Below are 17,419 nucleotides of genomic sequence, written 5' to 3' on the forward strand. Positions count from 1 at the left end.
CAGCCCTCCATGGACCTGCCTTCAGAGGCCAACCACAGGTGTGGGCAGAGATTTCATGCCTGAGGAGGGCTGTGACGGGGCTTTGGCCGACAGAGGATCTTACAGTACCCCCTCAAATGGAAGCAGAGTGAGTCTTGGCAAAGACCCCATGCCCACCTCTCCCACCTTTAGGGAAACACACCAAGGACATCTTTTACCTATGTAAACCCACAGGAGACAACCCTGCTCCTTCCCACATCAAAAATTCATTTACTCCTGGTCTTACACATATGGTACATATTGAGCACATATCACATGCCAGGCTTGGGCCTGGTGCTCTGACATCAAATCCCTCTACAGAAGATGTTGATTTGCAGCCACTAAGGAATCGCACACTAGCTGGTCTTTTGAGCAAGCCACCCAGCCCTCTGGACCCCAGTTTCATCATCTGCTAACTGAGGGCTAGATGGGCAGTGCCAAGAACTCTTCCAGCCACAACTTTCTAATTGACCGAGCCTGACACTGACCATTGGGTTTGGAGCTCAGGTCTAATTCTAGACCCACCAGGTGGCCTGACACACTGGGAAAGGCAGCTTTCACGTCAGCCCCTGTTCTCTGCTCTCTGTAGCCCGCTCTGCCTCCTCCACTGTTCTCCCTAAGCTCCTGTCTCTCCAAGTCTTCTCCCACCCAGCACTGCCCCAGCAGTCTGCCTCTGTGTGCCCCCAGGTACCACTGATAGCCATCATGGCCACTGGGGGTGGAACGAGATCCATGACCGCCATGTACGGCCACCTGCTCGGGCTGCAGAAGCTGAACATCCTCAACTGTGCCAGCTACATCACTGGCCTGTCAGGAGCCACCTGGTAAGGAGCCAAGGGCCGCTGTCTGGGGAAGCCCAGAGCAGGCAGCAAGCAGGCTGGCCAGGGGTCTCTGGTGACACTCCCTCCACTCCAAGTGAGAGTGACTCATGATGCCAGGGGCAGCTCTGACCTTTACAGCTGTGTGACCTTGGGCACGTAACTCTACTTCTCTGAATCTCAGCTTCCGTATCTGTAAAGTGGGGATAGAGATAGCACTGACCTCATGGGGTGGTTGTGAGATGCTCCCCCAGTACACGGAGGACACTGTGTACATCGTACACGTTGGTCATTGTACATTACTGTTTCCGAGGGGCTGAGGCACAGACCCAGAAGTGTGGTGGCCAACTTTGTACAACCAACCCCAACCTGTGGGGGAGATGCAGCTGCCCTCCCTCAGACTATGCCAAGTCTCCTGGGGCAGGTGGAGCTGACCTGCTGCTCTGGCTGCCCACACTCCAGCCCACCCCCTCCCTGCACACTGCCTCTGCCCTGCAGGCTTTCCCAGGCTCCCCCTTCTCACTCTTGCTGGTGAGCCCTCAGCTCCCTGCCCTGCCCATGAGGCCAGTATGAGATTGGCTTCTCCACAGACGCCACCACGGTGCCTGGGACTCACGATGCCTGTGGGGGCCCATAAAAATGTTTTAATGTCTTTTAAAATTAGAAAAAAGAAATGAACTTCTGGTTGAAAAAAGTGTTTTAATGAAAAACATTACTCTATTTGTCTATACAGCAATCATAAAGCAAAACTTTTAATATTTTTATGGTTGAAGGGGCCCACCAAAGCCCCTTCAGTCCTGGTCTAGGGGTACCAGGACCTTGGGACCACCCACAGCCTCTCAGCCAGGGCTGCATCATATTCTGTTCAGAACTCATGGGCTTTGTAGCCCTTAAGGTCACAAGCTGTGCCCCTCATCCTGGAAGAGCTCTGGGTAAGTTCATTTGAGCAGGTGGAGGTGAACTTGTCATAGGAAAACCAAGGGTTCTTGGTGCACCAGGAGCCCTGAGGTGTCAGCCCAGATGAAACAGAAGGATAGTTGACAGTTATCAGCATTGCCTCTGCACCGAGCACTGGGTTAGCTGCTTCCAATGGACCATCTTATTTCTTCTTTACAAGAAGGCTGTGAGGAAGATGTTGTCATTAGGCTCATTTTACAACTGGAGAAACAAAGGAATTTGCCTAGGGTCACACAGCTAATGAGTGGTAGAGCTGGGATTTGAACCTAGGCTGCCTGAGTTCAGGGCCCCAGTTCTTAATCTCCTCATAAAACCACTGCCTGCAGGAAGTAGGTTAAGGAGATAAACCTACTTGGATCAGGGTAGAGGGGCACCTTCATCCTGCTGGCTGACCACTGGGCCTGGCAGGAAACTGGAAGGAACTCAGACCCAGCAGGGAGGGGGCAGGGGTGTCTCCTGGCCTGGAAAAGCACTGGGAGGGAGTCTTTTAAAATCAAAATCAATCATTTGTAATGTTTTTGAAAGTATTTTAAAAGTCAAAAGTAACAGCAAGAGCCTTATGGAGATCAGGGTACTTTTTGTTGAAGAAATCTGAAGGAAAAAGCTGGCGCTCATACAACTGTGTGGCTGCAGGCAAGGTCCACTGTGGGGAGGGTAATTCCTTTGTGCTGTCCTGATCCAGGCTGAGAAAAGCCGGATCCGAGCCAAGCGGAGGCAGACAGAGACAGAGACAGGGACCCATGGCTAGGGGATCTCCATCTTTGTGTTTCTCCTCCCCACTGCTCACATTATAAGTTAAGAAGAAGGGGAAATAAATCTCTAGCTGGCATTGTCATTGTGGGAATTAATGTGGCAGAGTGGGAAGAGTCCAGGATTTGGGATCAGCCAAGCCTGGGTACAAATGTTGGCCCCAGCACTCCATGGCCCAGCACATCACTTCGTACCAGGGGCTGTCCTAACCATCTTACTCTGCATTAACTCCCATTGCCTTCACAATGACGCTGTGAGGTAGGTCCAGTTGTCAGCACTCTCCCTAGTCCACAGATGGGGAAATTGAGATGAAGGGCAGTTAGGCAGCTTGCCCAAGATCACACAGCTGGTGAGTAGCAGAGTCTGGTTTTGAACCCAGGAAGATCTGGGTCCAGAATCCTCACTCTTAAGCAACATAGTATATACCTGGCACGTGGCAGGCAATCAAGAAATTCAAGAAATGGCATCTCTTGTGACTATGCGTAATAATGTTCCCCCTTCCCTGCCAGGCCTCCACCTCACCCCCTTTCCTCCATGCCTCTCTCCTGGCAGGTGAGGGTTTCCTGTGACCTTCTTCCCTGCCCAAAGTCAATCAGACCAGGGCTGGCTCAGCTCCACCAACCCTGCCCATCTCTCTCCAGGACCATGGCTACCTTATACCGTGACCCTGACTGGTCCTCCAAAAACCTGGAGCCTGCCATCTATGAGGCCCGGAGGCACGTAGTCAAGGACAAGCTGCCCGCCCTGTATCCAGACCAGCTCTTGAAATTCCGGGAGGAGCTTCAGCAGCGCAGGCAGGAAGGCTACAAGGTCACCTTTACAGACTTCTGGGGCCTGCTAATTGAGGCCTGTCTGGGGGACGAGGTGGGTGCTCAGCTTCTCCTGGGGCCCAGCCTGCCCTGGCTGATGCCCAGATCCCTTCCTTCATCAGGGGGTCGGAACATACAGCAGAAGGGAGTTAAGTTAGACCTGCAGGGATTGGGCTGTAAGAAGCATGAGGCATCAGAATGCATGATGGAGGCAGGTGGTGGGATTGTCTTCTCATGTCCCTTTAGAGTGGCTGAGTCCCTTGTGTTGGGGGTGGCTTAGGTGCAGCCCTGCTGAGAGGCAGCTCTTTCTCCAAGAGCCAAGCCAGCTGTGAGAAAAAATGGAGATGGAGCCGTCAGACTGTGATGCAAGTCTGACCCCTAGTGGAGGAGAGAGGGAGGGAGGGCTTGGTGGAAGCATCCTAGCCCGCTGTCTGGTCTGACAGGTGAGCAAGGCCCTTGGGGAGCCCTCCAGCCAAGTTGGCCGCCAGAGGAGTCTACCTGCCTACCCTGCTCAGGATCCCTGCCACACTCAGTCACGGTCTGGGAGCAGCCCAGTGGGAAGTGTGGCCTCAGCACAAACTCAGCCATGGATTTCAGAGCATAGCAGCTAGGGCTCAGCCAACTACACTCCCTGTAGTTAGAGGTCTGCTGGGCCCCTTTTCATGGCCACCACTCAGAGGATGGGCCCAGTGAGATTCTTTCCAGCTCTGGTATCCAATGTTCAGAGCAGTCTGTGCCCAAGAAGAGAATCAGCTTGTGTCGGGACCCAGCTGCTGTGAGAGCCATGTGGGACGTGGTAGGGCAGTGGGATCCCCATGGGATGCTGTGGCCCCGGGCATCAGGGTGAGCTCAGCTAACACCTGGACACTTCTGACTGCACAGGCCCTGGGGAGGAACTAACTTTGGCTGTTGCTTGGCCCCAAAGCAAGGCTTCCATCAAACTTCTATCCAGACCTACAGCTGTCTGCATCACTCCCAAAGGTGTCTGAGGAGTTTTGAATTCAAATCAGAACGCACCAGAAGGAAGTGGAACAGCAAATTATTTTCTAGTAGATTCCCCTCTTCCAGAAAGACTCGGGCACTCACAGCCTTTGATGGGTCCCACCATTCAATCTGCCCTTGTGGTGAAGCAGGGCAGGCAGAGGCTGAGGGTGTTGGCTTTTGGATTCAGGCAGGACAGTCTGAATTTTTGTTTTCAGACTGATTAAAATGCCAGGATCTTTTATTGTGCATGAAACTTTATCAAATCTGTATAGTGCTGTATAGTAAAACAAGAACAGAATACTGGTTCTCTATTAGTCATCAGATGCTTTGATTAATTATATGTGATAGCAGGTTCACACTTGTTAACATAGTCATATGTAAGGAAATTTCAAGACCCAAACTGAACATATCCAGTATATAATTCATCTCAGATTGGAAGAGAGAGCAAGAGCAAAAGTTAATAATTGAAAGCAGTTAACAGTACTAAGGGATGTCTGCATTTAAACTTCATTTCTGAGATTTCATATGAATTTTGACTCTACTCTGTGCTATTTCTTAAATAAGTGGTCGTCAATAAGTGGTAGTTAATATCTCTAACAATAGTGAGTGCCTTATGTGATAAGGATATAAGCTCTAAGGCTCTCCTTAGAAGTCTGGGCATTGCCCAGGGTTTGGTATGGGGAGGTTTGGTGGGATTCCCATGCAGGACTCGCGCTTTGCTCACACACAGCACAGAGCTCTGGGAACTTAGAGGGAACTTGACTGCCATCTGGTGCCAAGTTTCCAAGGCTTTTGTTAGAAGAAGAAGAAGAAGGAGAAGGAGAAGGAGAAGAAGAAGACAACGATGAAGAATCTTTTTTTTCCCTTCCCAAACGAATTTATGAGGGATCCCAACGTGCAAAGCAGATTTTTTTTTATGTCGAGCTGCTCCAGTTTGAGTGGGTGGAAGATGATGAGGATGAAGATGGGTAGTGGTGGCCTCTTCCATCGCTGCCTTTTCATTCTCTGGTCCCTGAGATGCAAAGAGAACCCTGGGACCCTGAGGGACAGCCCTCCACTTCAGATCCAGTCCCACCCCTGTCCATGTGTCTGGGATGGTGAACAGCCCACGGACAGGTGCATTCTATGAGCAGGTTTGACTGATGTCAGCTGAGACCTCCACAGCAGCCTGATGGGCTCAGGAGTCAGGAAATGGGCTGCTGGAGGTCCAAACTGTTCCCTTCTGTGCTGCTCCCTGGCTGCTATCTGCTGTTTCTCCTTAACCATTTCATTTTCCCACAGAGAAATGAATGCAAACTTTCAGAGCAGCGTGCTGCTTTGTGCCAGGGCCAGAACCCCCTGCCCATCTACCTCACCATCAATGTCAAGGATGATGTAAGCAACCAAGATTTCAGAGGTAACACTGATGGCTAGCAATTTATGAGGGGGTCCCTTCTCAGCAGGGAAAGGCTCTCAGTACCCTAGCACACACCCCCCCAACACCACATCTTTGCCAATCTCCACACCAAAAGATTGTGCTGACAGCTAAAGAAATCCACTTCGCTAGCTCCTGCTCGGAAGCACGACCTACCGGGAGGGCGGCAAGGGGTCCCGTGGCTTCCCTGAGCAGAGGTTTGATAGGACAGGGGAAATAAAGGTCGTGGAGGGGAAGGGTCCTAGATGTTTCTTAAGCTGCCTAAAAGGAGGGACTCTAGAGATTGCCCTGCTTCAAGGTCCGTTTTGGTCCCGGTCTATCCCGTTTTGAGGAGCAAATGAGCCCGTGCAGGTTGCAAAACTGTCTTGCCGGGCCAGCAGAAACCGGTCGCGGGCGCCCCCATGTGCCCTGGGCGGGAAGTGCGGCCTCCCGTTCCAGGCTCCTCAAGGCCAGCGAGCCAGAGCGAGGGCCGGCGAGGCGGGCGGACGGGGCTGTCCAGGCCTGAGACTGACACCCCACCCTGATGCTTCGTGTGCAGAGTGGTGCGAGTTCTCTCCCTACGAGGTGGGCCTGCAGAAGTACGGCGCCTTCATCCCCACCGAGCTCTTTGGCTCCGAGTTCTACATGGGGCGGCTGATGAGGAGGATCCCAGAGTCCCGAATGTGCTACATGCTAGGTGACTCCTGGCTGGGGGTGGCTCCCGGGAACCCCGCCCCATGCTGAACAGGCTCCGCCTTTGAATTAGAGGAATGACAAGGAGGCAGGCTCTGTTCCCTAAGGATCTTGTCCCAGGTCTTGGTTTGGGTTATCCCTTGGGCATGTGACCCTCCTGTCATTTGTCAGCACCTGTCATCCCAGGAGATGCTCCTGATCTACCCTAAGACCAGCCTCCCAGACTGCTCTGATCTCCCTGTGACCCTTTGGGCCCAAAAGGACCTGGGGATCCCAGGGGACTCTCCCAATGTCCTGTTCTCCAGTGGTTTCTCTGGGGTCTATTCAGAACCAAACTGGGAGTGGCAGGCTGAGAAGGGAGCTTCTGGAACTCCTACCCCCTCCTCCTCTGGCTCTAGGCAGCAATACACCTGTTTCCAGGGGCTAATGCAGCCCCTGGGATCCAAAGGGCCAGAGGGGACCTCAGGGTGAAGACAGTCTCTGGGGAAGCCTGGCCCAGGTCCCAACACTACACTCCCTAGTCCTCCAGAAGCTGGGTTCATGGAGTGCAGGGGCCTGGCTGTGATACCCACTCCTTCAGTTCTCCCCTTCAGAGCCTGAACAACATCCATCAAAGGGTGACCACAAAAAAGCAGACCCACCTTTACAACCCCAACAACAGTTATGCCCTTATTTAAGCTAGTTGTCTGCACCCCCTCCCTTCCATCTATCCTAATCCCACCCATCCCAGAAAGTCCCACTTAAGCCTCATTTCTTCTGTGAAACCTGCCCTAAAGCCCACAGCCCTCAGAAGCCCCTCCTTCCTCTGAACAACTGTGCTGTTGGGCATATGGCTGAGAGATCTGAAGTTAAGACACTTGAGGTTGAGCTCTGGTTCCTCATTTATTACCTGTGCATAGTTGGCTAAATTACCTAACCTTCCTGACCTTCAGTTTTCTCATCTGTGAACTGGGCTTAAGAGTAAAACCAGCATTATGGAGGATCCACATGGGTCGATGTATGTGAAAGACTATATGAGCATCATTATTTCTATGTTGCATTTTTTAATTGTAAAAATAAGAGATGGCATTACATTTCTCAAGTGCTGACCATGTGCCAGGCACTGTCCTAAACTAGTGTATTAACTGATGCAAGGGGTGATGTCTGCACTTAAACTTGAAGCCTGCACTGGTCAGCATTAAGTCCCTGCTGGGACTGTGCCTTATATGCCTCCATACCCTGTCCCAGCTCCAACAGGAGGGTGGAGAAGAGCTGAGTCACCAGTGCTGAACTGCACCATGAGGGGCGGGAAATCAGGGCCTGTCCCACCCCCTGAGCAGCCTGACTTGGAGGGGGCTTCAAGGCCAAGGTGGAGCCAATCACTATTTGAGTGGGCCTAGGGGCTCTTGCGCAGAGCTGCTCATGGCTGGTCCTGCTCCCTAGGTTTGTGGAGCAGCATCTTCTCCCTGAACCTGCTTGATGCCTGGAATCTGTCCCATACCTCGGAGGAGTTTTTCTACAAGTGGACAAGGGAGAGAGTGCACGATATTGGTGGGTGACCCACTGGCTTCCTATCTTGGTTGGGAGATAAGGGAGTGGGGCGTGTGGATCACAAACTGAGGACCAGTCCACCTGCCACGTGTTTCAGCATCATCCCTGTGGCCCATAGAGGTAGGAAGGCAGCTAGGGCTAGAGGGACCTCCCTCCTGGAGGCGAGGGTGATGGTAGGTGGAGACACCTGTGCCTGCTCTGTCCTGGTCCAGGAGAGTGGATGTACTGTGCAGTAGGCTTGGCAGAGCTGCACGGTGCCCAGGACACCTGAGGAGGGTGGCAGGGGGGAGCCTATGAGTGCAGTTAAAGGTCACTCTTCCGGATGCTCTGTCCTCTTGGAACCCTTCCTTGCCTGTCACCCCCACTTCCTCTCCACAACCCTGCTCCTGTTCTCTGTATCTCACCCAGGTCCTCCTGGCTCCAAGGCCAGGGCCTTGAGAACTAGGCAAGGACGTGTGCATGGCCGTTAAAGGCTGACCCTTGGGTGCGGGGCTTCACTGGGGCAATCTGGGGATTCCAGCTCTGCGACCTGCCTTCATCCCCTCCTCTCCCCTGCAGAAGATGAGCCGCTCCTGCCTGAAATCCCCAAATGTGATGCCAATGTCCTGGAAACCACAGTGGTGACACCGGCATCCTGGCTGTCCAATACTTTCCGTACCATCCTCACCTATCGATCCTTCGTGTCTGAGTTCCACAACTACCTGCTGGGACTGCAGCTGCACACTGACTACCTCCAGAGCAGCGAGTTCTCCAAGTGGAAAGGTAACCCCATCTGCTGCCCACTTGGGGCCTGCCTCTGTTCAGAGGAAGAAGTGGCTGTGCAGGCTGCCATGGAGACAGGGTGAGAAAACTCCTCTCCACGCTCATTGTGTCAAGTGGCAGAGTCTCCCTGCAGCCTATTCCACATTTGGTGAAGCCTTGAACAGTGGATGGTGCAGTGGCACATTTAATTAATTGAATCTGTACAATAACTCTATACAGCATCTGTGCAACAATCCTAGCAGGTAGAAGTTGACCCTATTTTACTGTTGGAGAAATGTGGGCCTTGACTTTCTACAGTTGTGCTCTGGGGGCACCTTTTAATATGGGATGGCCCAGCATGAGTCTCCAAATGGCAAGTGGCAGAGCCGGGTCTTAAACTGTGGTATTACAGCTAGCTTCGACTCAGTGCCTCGTACCTTCCCTGCTAAGGCTGACTCTCCACCATCTTTGATATTTCAGTTGGCCACACCTGCAAACGGCTACTTGCACCTGGCCTAATAATCTTTGTCCTCACTGTCTAGGGCAGAAAGGGCAGCTGGCTCGGACCCAGGGTTTGCACTGATTTATAGACAGTCATAAGCTCGTCCAACCCCACAAGCTCTGTGGCTGAGCCTTGGTGGGTTTTCTGTGCATATTCCATAAAAGACTGGCAAAACCCCCAAGTTAATGCTTTTCTTCCTCAGCCCACCCAGAGGGGCACTGGGACTCGCCAGGCCAGAAGGAGGCCAGGCTGAGGTGGAGGAGCTCTGGGCAGGGCACTCCATCCCTTCTTCCTGGTGCCTCTGAGCATCCGCTAAGCTCAGGTCTCCGAGGAGTGAAGATAACCAGAAGCCTTGACTTTCAGACACGGTGCTGGACAGCTTCCCAAACCAGCTGACACCGTCCGTGAACCATTTGTGCCTGCTGGACACTGCGTTCTTTGTCAACTCCAGCTACCCGCCCCTCCTCAGGCCTGAGAGAAAAGTTGACCTCATCATCCACCTCAATTACTGTGCCGGGTCCCAGACAAAGGCAAGTGCGGCAAAGAAAGGCCTGCCGCCCCACTCCCGCAGGCTCCTAGACTTAGCATCAGAGAAGCTTCCAGCTGCTCTGCTTCATGGAGGTTAGACATCCGAACCTCAGCAGGGCAGCCCGCCGGCCCTCACACAGTGGGGCCCAGGGTTTACAAGACTCACTGAGCTACTTCCAGTTTTATTCTTACATTTGATCATTTCCTGTATTTGGCAATTCTTAAGCTGAAAAAAAAAGGAGTTTTAAAAAATAACCTTAATAGAGCCCAGTCAATTCTAAAGTACTGTACCACTTCAAGAGCTAATAATGTCTTATTTTCACCTCCCCGAGGAAGTAAGAACCTCCATGTAATCACACTAAAGAATTAGGACCATTTTTATTTATTTACTTCTGTATTATTTATAAAGTTCTGGATTATCAAGGGAAAGAAACTGTTTTTTGGGGTTGCTTTAATACAGCCCCATCCTGAAGCCAGGGAATGGGGTGTGTAGACTGATGACAAGGGTGACACCAGTGATAATGACCTAAGTTTGTAAATGTGAGACAACATACTTTCCTACATGATCTCACTTGATCCTTATGCCGACTCTGTGAGGTGGATGGCACAACTGCTATTATTCATGTTACAGGTGAGGAAAGTAAGGCACAGTGAGTGTAGGTGGCTTACTTAAGAGCACACAGCTAGCAAGCATAGAACAAGGGTAGAACTTACTAAGAAGATTCTAATACTCTAAGTCCATTGTTCTTTCTGTTGTCATGTTTATAAAGATGCCCTTTTAGGGTCCTTTCAGCCCTGTGGCACTTTGTCTGTTCCAAAGCCCCCGCATGTCCCACAGGAGCCGGCCAGTAGTGGCTCTCACCCTCCCAGGGATTCACCCATATCTCCAGGTCTGTGTTTGGGTGAAGCATCATTGAAAGGGCTTCTGTCCACTTTACTTGGGAAAGGAGCTTGCAGCTGGACACATACCAACCTACTGCCTCAGGCTCTTCATCCTGACCCAGCTTTGTCCTAAAAATAGCACAAATAGGCAAAGCAGTTGGAGAGACGGGTTGTTAGCTGGGGAAATCAAGAAGCTGGAGCTAAGAACTCTGTGTTTCTTATCCTCACCCACCCATCCTGATACTCAAGTGTGTCCTCCTGTGGTATTCTAGCCCATGAAACAAACGTGCGAGTACTCCACTGTGCAGAACATCCCCTTCCCCAAATACGAGCTGCAGGAGGAGGATGATAAGCTGAAGGAGTGCTACCTGATGGAGAACTCCCAGGAACCTGATGCCCCCATTGTGGTTTTCTTCCCACTCATCAATGACACCTTCCAAAAGTACAAGGCCCCAGGTAAGCTGCCCCAAGCTCGAGTCCCACCACTTGCTGGCCTTGGATGGAGAGCTGCTATTCTTAGACTTGTGCAGTCTTCTGAGAGCACTAACGGGGAAGCCTGACTTAGCTCCAGTCTGAGCCAACCTTGGCTCTGGTGAGAAAGAACAGCCCCCTACGGCCCCATGTGCTGGTGATGTCAAACTCTATTCTTTCAGTCATTCACCGTTTAGTGACATCCAACTCCACACCTGGCACTGTGCTGGTGCTAGAGTGGTCCTGAGATGGGCGAAGTGCATCTTTGCCCTGAGGGGCTTGGCAGTGTGTGCACGCACACATATGTGAGTGTGCACACATGTGCATGTTTTCGTGTGTGTGTGTGTGTACAGGGGTGGGCTTTGGAGAGAGGCACAGAAACAAGCCATTACAACCTCACGTAATAAGGGGCTACAGCGAATCCTTCTGCTCCTCTAGGTGTGGAGCGAAGCCCCGAGGAGCTGGAGCAGGGCCAGATTGACATCTATGGTCCCAAAACTCCCTACGCCACCAAGGAACTGACGTACACGGAGGCTGCCTTTGACAAGCTGGTGAAGCTCTCCGAGTACAACATCCTGAATAACAAGGACAAGCTCCTTCAGGCCTTGAGACTGGCGGTGGAGAAGAAGAAACGCCTGAAGGGCCAGGGTCCTTCTTAAGTCCCAGGGGGCCTCACTGATCTTGTCGCAGTCAGAGGCGCAGAACGCATCAGGGCTGACCAGCCCACACAGCTGGTTCTACTCTCCGGCAAGGGATGCAGGCAGGCTGGTCTGGGCTTTCCATCAAAAAAATTAAAATGAAAAAAAGTTGAGTAAGACAGAGAAAGAAAGAGACAAAGGAAAATAACAAGGGGACATACTGGAGTTTTATACTCATTGGAATTTTTTTAAACCTTCCCTGCAGAGAAGGGGGTCCAAAAGCCGCAGGCTCCCACACATGCCTAAAGTGCGGAGAATAAAAGCATGGCCAGGTTTTATTTCTGGAAGAGGCTGGTTCCCCAGAAACCTTGGACTCAGACCTGGAACTCCACCCACCCACACACCCTACCCTCCCCAACTGCCAATAATCCTCTCTGTTCGGTGAATGCACAAGAGGACCTGAGAATCACTGCAGGTTCTCTGGAAAAATGCCTTTTTTAAAATTTAAGGCAGTTATATTCTTGTGATGTTTATAGACAGTTGTACTTTGTGGTTTTTATTTTTATGAGTCAGCGTATTAATAGGAAGCGCGATGCTTGAAGATCCAGATGGAGCGCTAGAGACACCTGGTCTCAACAACAGCACATACAGGGGATGGGATTTCAGTGTCCCCTTGCCAGCCATTCGGAGCCCCTGGAATGGTGATCTCTGTGACCCCAATCAGGCAGCCCTGACTGAGCATCCAGCTGCAGTGAAACACCAGGCAAAACCCAAGTCTACAGCTCAGATCCACCGAACAAGGATCAGGGATGGGGCTCAGGGATGCCTGGGTGATGCTGCCAGGTGCTGCCCACTCCAAGGGGCCCCCGCTCACTGGCCAGCTTGCTCCAGGAGGAGCACGTCTCAGTCCTCTTACCACCTCCTCTCTGGTTTTCAGATGGGGTTACTTATTTCTAAAAGGGATTCCTCTTATTTATTATGTAAACACCATGGCCAGCACATCTCAACTCTTGAAGTCACCCTGAGAAAACAAAACCGGAAAGGACTGACCCAAGAAGGACTAGGTTAACCCTGAGGAAGAAGCTCATCCTTGGAAATGGTTTCCATATGAATCGCTAGGAAACCCCTGGGACACAGAGCAGCCCAGTCAAAGTATCCAGGTCTCCCATCTGGCTGGCAACTTTAACTAAGGAAGTGTATAACCCAAGCCGTTGAGATGCCTGGGCCGATGGAAGGTGTGACCAGAAAGACATGTGGTCCACATGAAGCCCAGCAAACCTGGAAGGCATAGCTCTCTTTCTGGGCCATCAGTCCTTTGGATGTTAGTTTACAGGTGCCAAAAGTTTACCAAAATTGTCCTCCAATTTACATCCTTGCTACTCCAAGTGTGGTGGGGAACTGTTTAGAAATGCAGAATCTCAGGCCCCACCCCAGCCATACTGAATCAGAATCTGCATTTTTAAGGAGATTCCCACCTCGTCTCCACTGCCCCCAGGTGATGCCCATTCATATCAAAGTCCAAGAGGAGCAGATGTATGTCATGCGCTCCCATAAGCTAGAAGGCATGAATCCATCAACTCCCCTGAGCCACTGATAAACTGGGCCTCTGGACCTGCAAGGCTGGTCCCCTCCCAGAGAAGGCTGACCTGGGACGCCGCCCCTCCCCCCACTAGAGCTGCCAGCTGCCTCCACTTTGCCATCTTTTCTTTCCATCTGCAACCAGCAGGTTCTCCTTAAACTACCAGAGTGAACCATGGGCAAGATCTGTGTGTTGTAAGGTGAAGGCAGCCCTGCCTCAGATTCATCAAAGTATGTAAAATGAGGTTTATTAAATCATTGCGTCACTTGAGCCTGGAATAAAATGGCCATGTGGATAAATGCTGTGGACACATCGGCTTTCATTATCTTATACTGCAAAACATGCCTAACTCCTGACCTCTTCCCTGCCTGGGCTTCCCACATGCACTGCCAGAGGTGTGAGAAGGCCATGTCCACCCAGCCCTCCTCTCCTCCTGCGGGGTCCCCACTTCTTGTGGTGGGAGTGCTCCTCTATTCTTACGAAGCCATGTCAGTGACCCTTGCTGACACATGTTGCTTGAGGCTTAGATGGTGTTTAGGAAGCAGTGATGGAAAGGAAGGAAGGGCCGCCAGCATTGGTCGAGCACCTACCTGGTGCACTGCTGTCCGTGAACAGCCTCAGCTTTCTGGAAACTTAGATATGGGTTGGGGGAAAACTGTGAAGAGATTTTTATACAGACTTGAGAAGTTACATGGTGACCCAGCCTCTAAAATGACGCTGGCGATGTCACAGAGCAGGAGATAAGTAAGGGCCACACAAAGGATCAGGGCCAAGTGTCATTACCTCTGGGGGGAGCAAGGGTGCAGTGTCCTGGAGAGGTCAGGGGGCTCCCTCCTCAGGTTCCCTGCTCTCTGCCTGCAACATGATTAAGTGGAAAAATTAAACTCCTCTCTCCCCTAGTGTCCCTGTTTCCCTGTCTCCCCTTTCCTTCCCAAGAGCAGCCAGCACACCAGTGCCACGCAGTCCAGGCACCCTGCCCCACAGCAGATGTTTTCTGTCCCTCCATCCCTGTGAAAACACTTCTCCCCAAGGTCACCAGCATCCTCCTAATTGCCAGAATACACTGAGCCAAATGACACTGGCCCTTTACAGGCCTTATCTTACTTGATTGTTCTGCACATTTGGCACCGAAGACCACTCCCTCCTTCCTGAAACCCTCCCTTCCCATGACTTCCTTGCCAACAGCAGTTCAGTTTAGTTCTACCTGAAAATATTTATTGCCTTCCCACTACGTGCCAGTCACTGCTGGAGGCACTGGGACAATAAAAAGGATTAACAAGCCACCCCACACTTCAAGGAGCTTCCTTCTGGTCCCACGCAGGAGGCCTACATGGGAACAGAGGCTTAAAGTACGAAGAGGAAGGGGCACATATTAGGGGCTGCCAACCCAGCCCTAGATGGATGGGGCCAAATATGCTGGATACCTTCTGTCCTGGATTTCTTCCCACTTTCAAGCCCCTTCCCTGACCTCACCGCCCCTCTCTCCTTTAACTGCTGATATCTCCTTAGCCCTTCTCTCTTCTCAATACTCTCCTTTAAGCAATCACATCTACACTCAGGACTTCAACTACTGCTTCTATTTTGAAACTCTCAAACCTTTAGCTCCAGCCAAGCTAACGTCCTAAGTTCTTGATTCATGTATTTAAATTCTATACCAGTTAGCATTGCTTTTGCTACATAACCAAAAAGATCTAAAATGGCTTAAACAAGCTAGAAGAAGCTTATTTTTTCTATTTCTTATCAGAGACCCAGGCCACTTTCAGCTCTTGCTTCTCTCATCCTCAAATTTTCCTGCTGGTCCATTATGGGTGCTGGAGCTCCACCCATCATGTGCACATTCCAAGCAGCAGGGAGGATAAAGGGGTCTAAGCATATTTCATGTAGCATAATGTAGCAAGGCTTATCCAAATTGTGGCATGTGACAGAATTGCCTTCCTTTTTAAGGCTGAATAATATTTCATTGTATGTATATACATACATTTTGTTTATCCATTCATCTGCCAGTTGACACTTGGGTTGCTTCCATCTCTTGACTATTGTGAACAGAGTGGCTATGAGCATGGATGTGCAAATATCTCTTTGAGACCCTACTTTCAATTCTTTTGGATGTATATCCAGAAGTGGGATTTCTGGACAATATGGTAGTTCTATCTTTAATTATTTGAGGAACTGCCATACTGTTTTCCACAGCAATTGCATGGATTCACTTCTGTAATCTGCCCTTTTTTCCACTTAGAAATATAGTCTGAGAATTTTCCCAGGTCATTAATACTCTTCTTATATGATACAATTTTCAGAGACTGCATAGGAATCCATCGTTTGCTTAACTAATCCTCCATGAGGGAATAACTAGTCACAGCTTTTCTCTTATAAATGATATACTGATAGACATTCCTTAGATAAAGCCATTCCTTAGGTAAAGCTTTACAGTCACTACTCGCTCAAGATACAATTCCTGAGTCAAGAAGTGTGAGCATTTCTAACAACTAATAAAGGTATAATGACATACAATAAACTGCACATATTTAAAGCACACAGTTTGATGGGTTTTGACAGATGCATGTAACTGTCAACAATCAGCACAATCAAGGTAATGAGCAAATCCTTCACCCCCAAAAGTTTTCTCATGCCGTTTGTAGTCCTTCCCTCTCCTCCTCCCTTGCTGGGTCATGTGGTAGGGATATGCTTCACTTTTTAAGAAACTGCCAAACTGTTTTCCAAAGTGGCTGTACCATTTTACATCCCACTAGCAATGACTGAGAGTTCTAGTTGCTCCACATCGTCACCAACAATTGGTATGATCAGATTTAATTTTAGACATTCTAATTAGGTGTACAGCAGTATCTTAGTACGGTTCTAATTTGCATTTTCCTAACAACTAGTGCTGGTGAACATCTTTCCATGTGTTTATTTACGACTCATACCTCTTCTTTAGTGAAATATCTTTTCAAATATTTTTTCCATTTTTTAAATTGGGTTGTTTGTTTTCTTATTACTGAGTTTTAAGAGGTCTTTATATGTTCTAGATACAAGTCCTTTATCAGATATGCAATTTGCAAGTATATTCTCCTGGTCTGCGATATGTCTTTTCATTCTCTTTACAGTATCTTTCAAAGGTCAGAAGTTCTTAATTTTGATAAAGTCCAGTTTATCCATTTTTTTATGGATCATGCTTTTAGTATCATCTAAGAAACCTTCCTTCCCCTACCCAAGTTCACACAGATTTACTGCTATGTTTTTTCTAGATGTTTTATAATTTTTAGTTTTACATTTATGTTTATAGTCATTTTGAATTAATTCTTACGTATACTTTAGTATGGATCAGAGTTCATATTTTCACATATGGACATGCAACTGCTCTAGCATTATTGGTTGAAAAGACTTTTCTTTATCCATTGAATTGCCTTTCCACTTTGTCAAAAATCAATTGACCATATATGTGTGGCTCTGTTATAGGCTATGTATTCCACTGATGTATGAGTCTAACTTTATACCAATACCACTCTGTCTTGATTTCTGTAGCTTTATAATAATTCTTAAAATTAGGTAGTGTAAGTTCTCTAACTTTGTTACTTTTCAGTTATTTCAGCTATTTTATGTCCTTTGCATTTACATATGAATTTTAGAATCAGCTTGTCAACTTCTACAAAAATAAAAGCCTGCTGGGATTGCACTAAATCTATGTATCAGTTTAAAGAAAATTGTCATCTTAACAATATTGTCTTCTGATCCACAAGCATGGTATGTATCTACATTTATTTAGGCTTTCTTTATTTCTCCCAGAATAAAATGCTTTGTAGTTCTCAGCATATAGACCTTGTACATTTTTTGTTAGATTTGTCCCTATGTGGTTAATGTTTTTGATGTTATTGATGTTATTGCAAGTGATAGTGATTTTTTACTTCATTGTCCAATTGTTCATTTCTAGTATATAAAAATATAGCTGGTTTCTGTCTTATACCCAGCAATCTTGCTAAACTCACTATTATTCCTAGTAGCTTTTTTTTAGATTCCATATAATTTTCTACATAAATGATCATATTTTCTGCAAGTAAAGATAGTTTTACTTCTTCCTATCCAATCTGGATACCTTTTCTTTTTCTTGCCTTATTGTACTGACTAGAAC

General features: G+C 49.1%; 1 protein-coding gene across 3 annotated transcripts in view; it reads left to right on the plus strand.

The window, feature by feature from the left end:
• The window catches only part of PLA2G4E (phospholipase A2 group IVE), a 59,733-nt gene extending 46,141 nt beyond the window's left edge, over nt 1-13,592 (plus strand). For all 3 annotated transcript variants that reach the window (XM_072962618.1, XM_015237166.3, XM_072962617.1), the window contains 9 exons: nt 706-842; nt 3,185-3,407; nt 5,618-5,732; nt 6,289-6,426; nt 7,845-7,952; nt 8,511-8,714; nt 9,559-9,725; nt 10,878-11,061; nt 11,515-13,592. In XM_072962618.1, the coding sequence (XP_072818719.1) occupies nt 706-842; nt 3,185-3,407; nt 5,618-5,732; nt 6,289-6,426; nt 7,845-7,952; nt 8,511-8,714; nt 9,559-9,725; nt 10,878-11,061; nt 11,515-11,735 (1,497 nt within the window). In that variant the 3' untranslated portion in view covers nt 11,736-13,592. The remainder of the gene's footprint in view (nt 1-705; nt 843-3,184; nt 3,408-5,617; nt 5,733-6,288; nt 6,427-7,844; nt 7,953-8,510; nt 8,715-9,558; nt 9,726-10,877; nt 11,062-11,514) is intronic.
• The last annotated feature ends 3,827 nt before the right edge of the window (nt 13,593-17,419 follow it).

Source organism: Vicugna pacos, chromosome 6, assembly GCF_048564905.1.
Source record: "Vicugna pacos chromosome 6, VicPac4, whole genome shotgun sequence".
Taxonomy (NCBI): Eukaryota; Metazoa; Chordata; class Mammalia; order Artiodactyla; family Camelidae; genus Vicugna; species Vicugna pacos.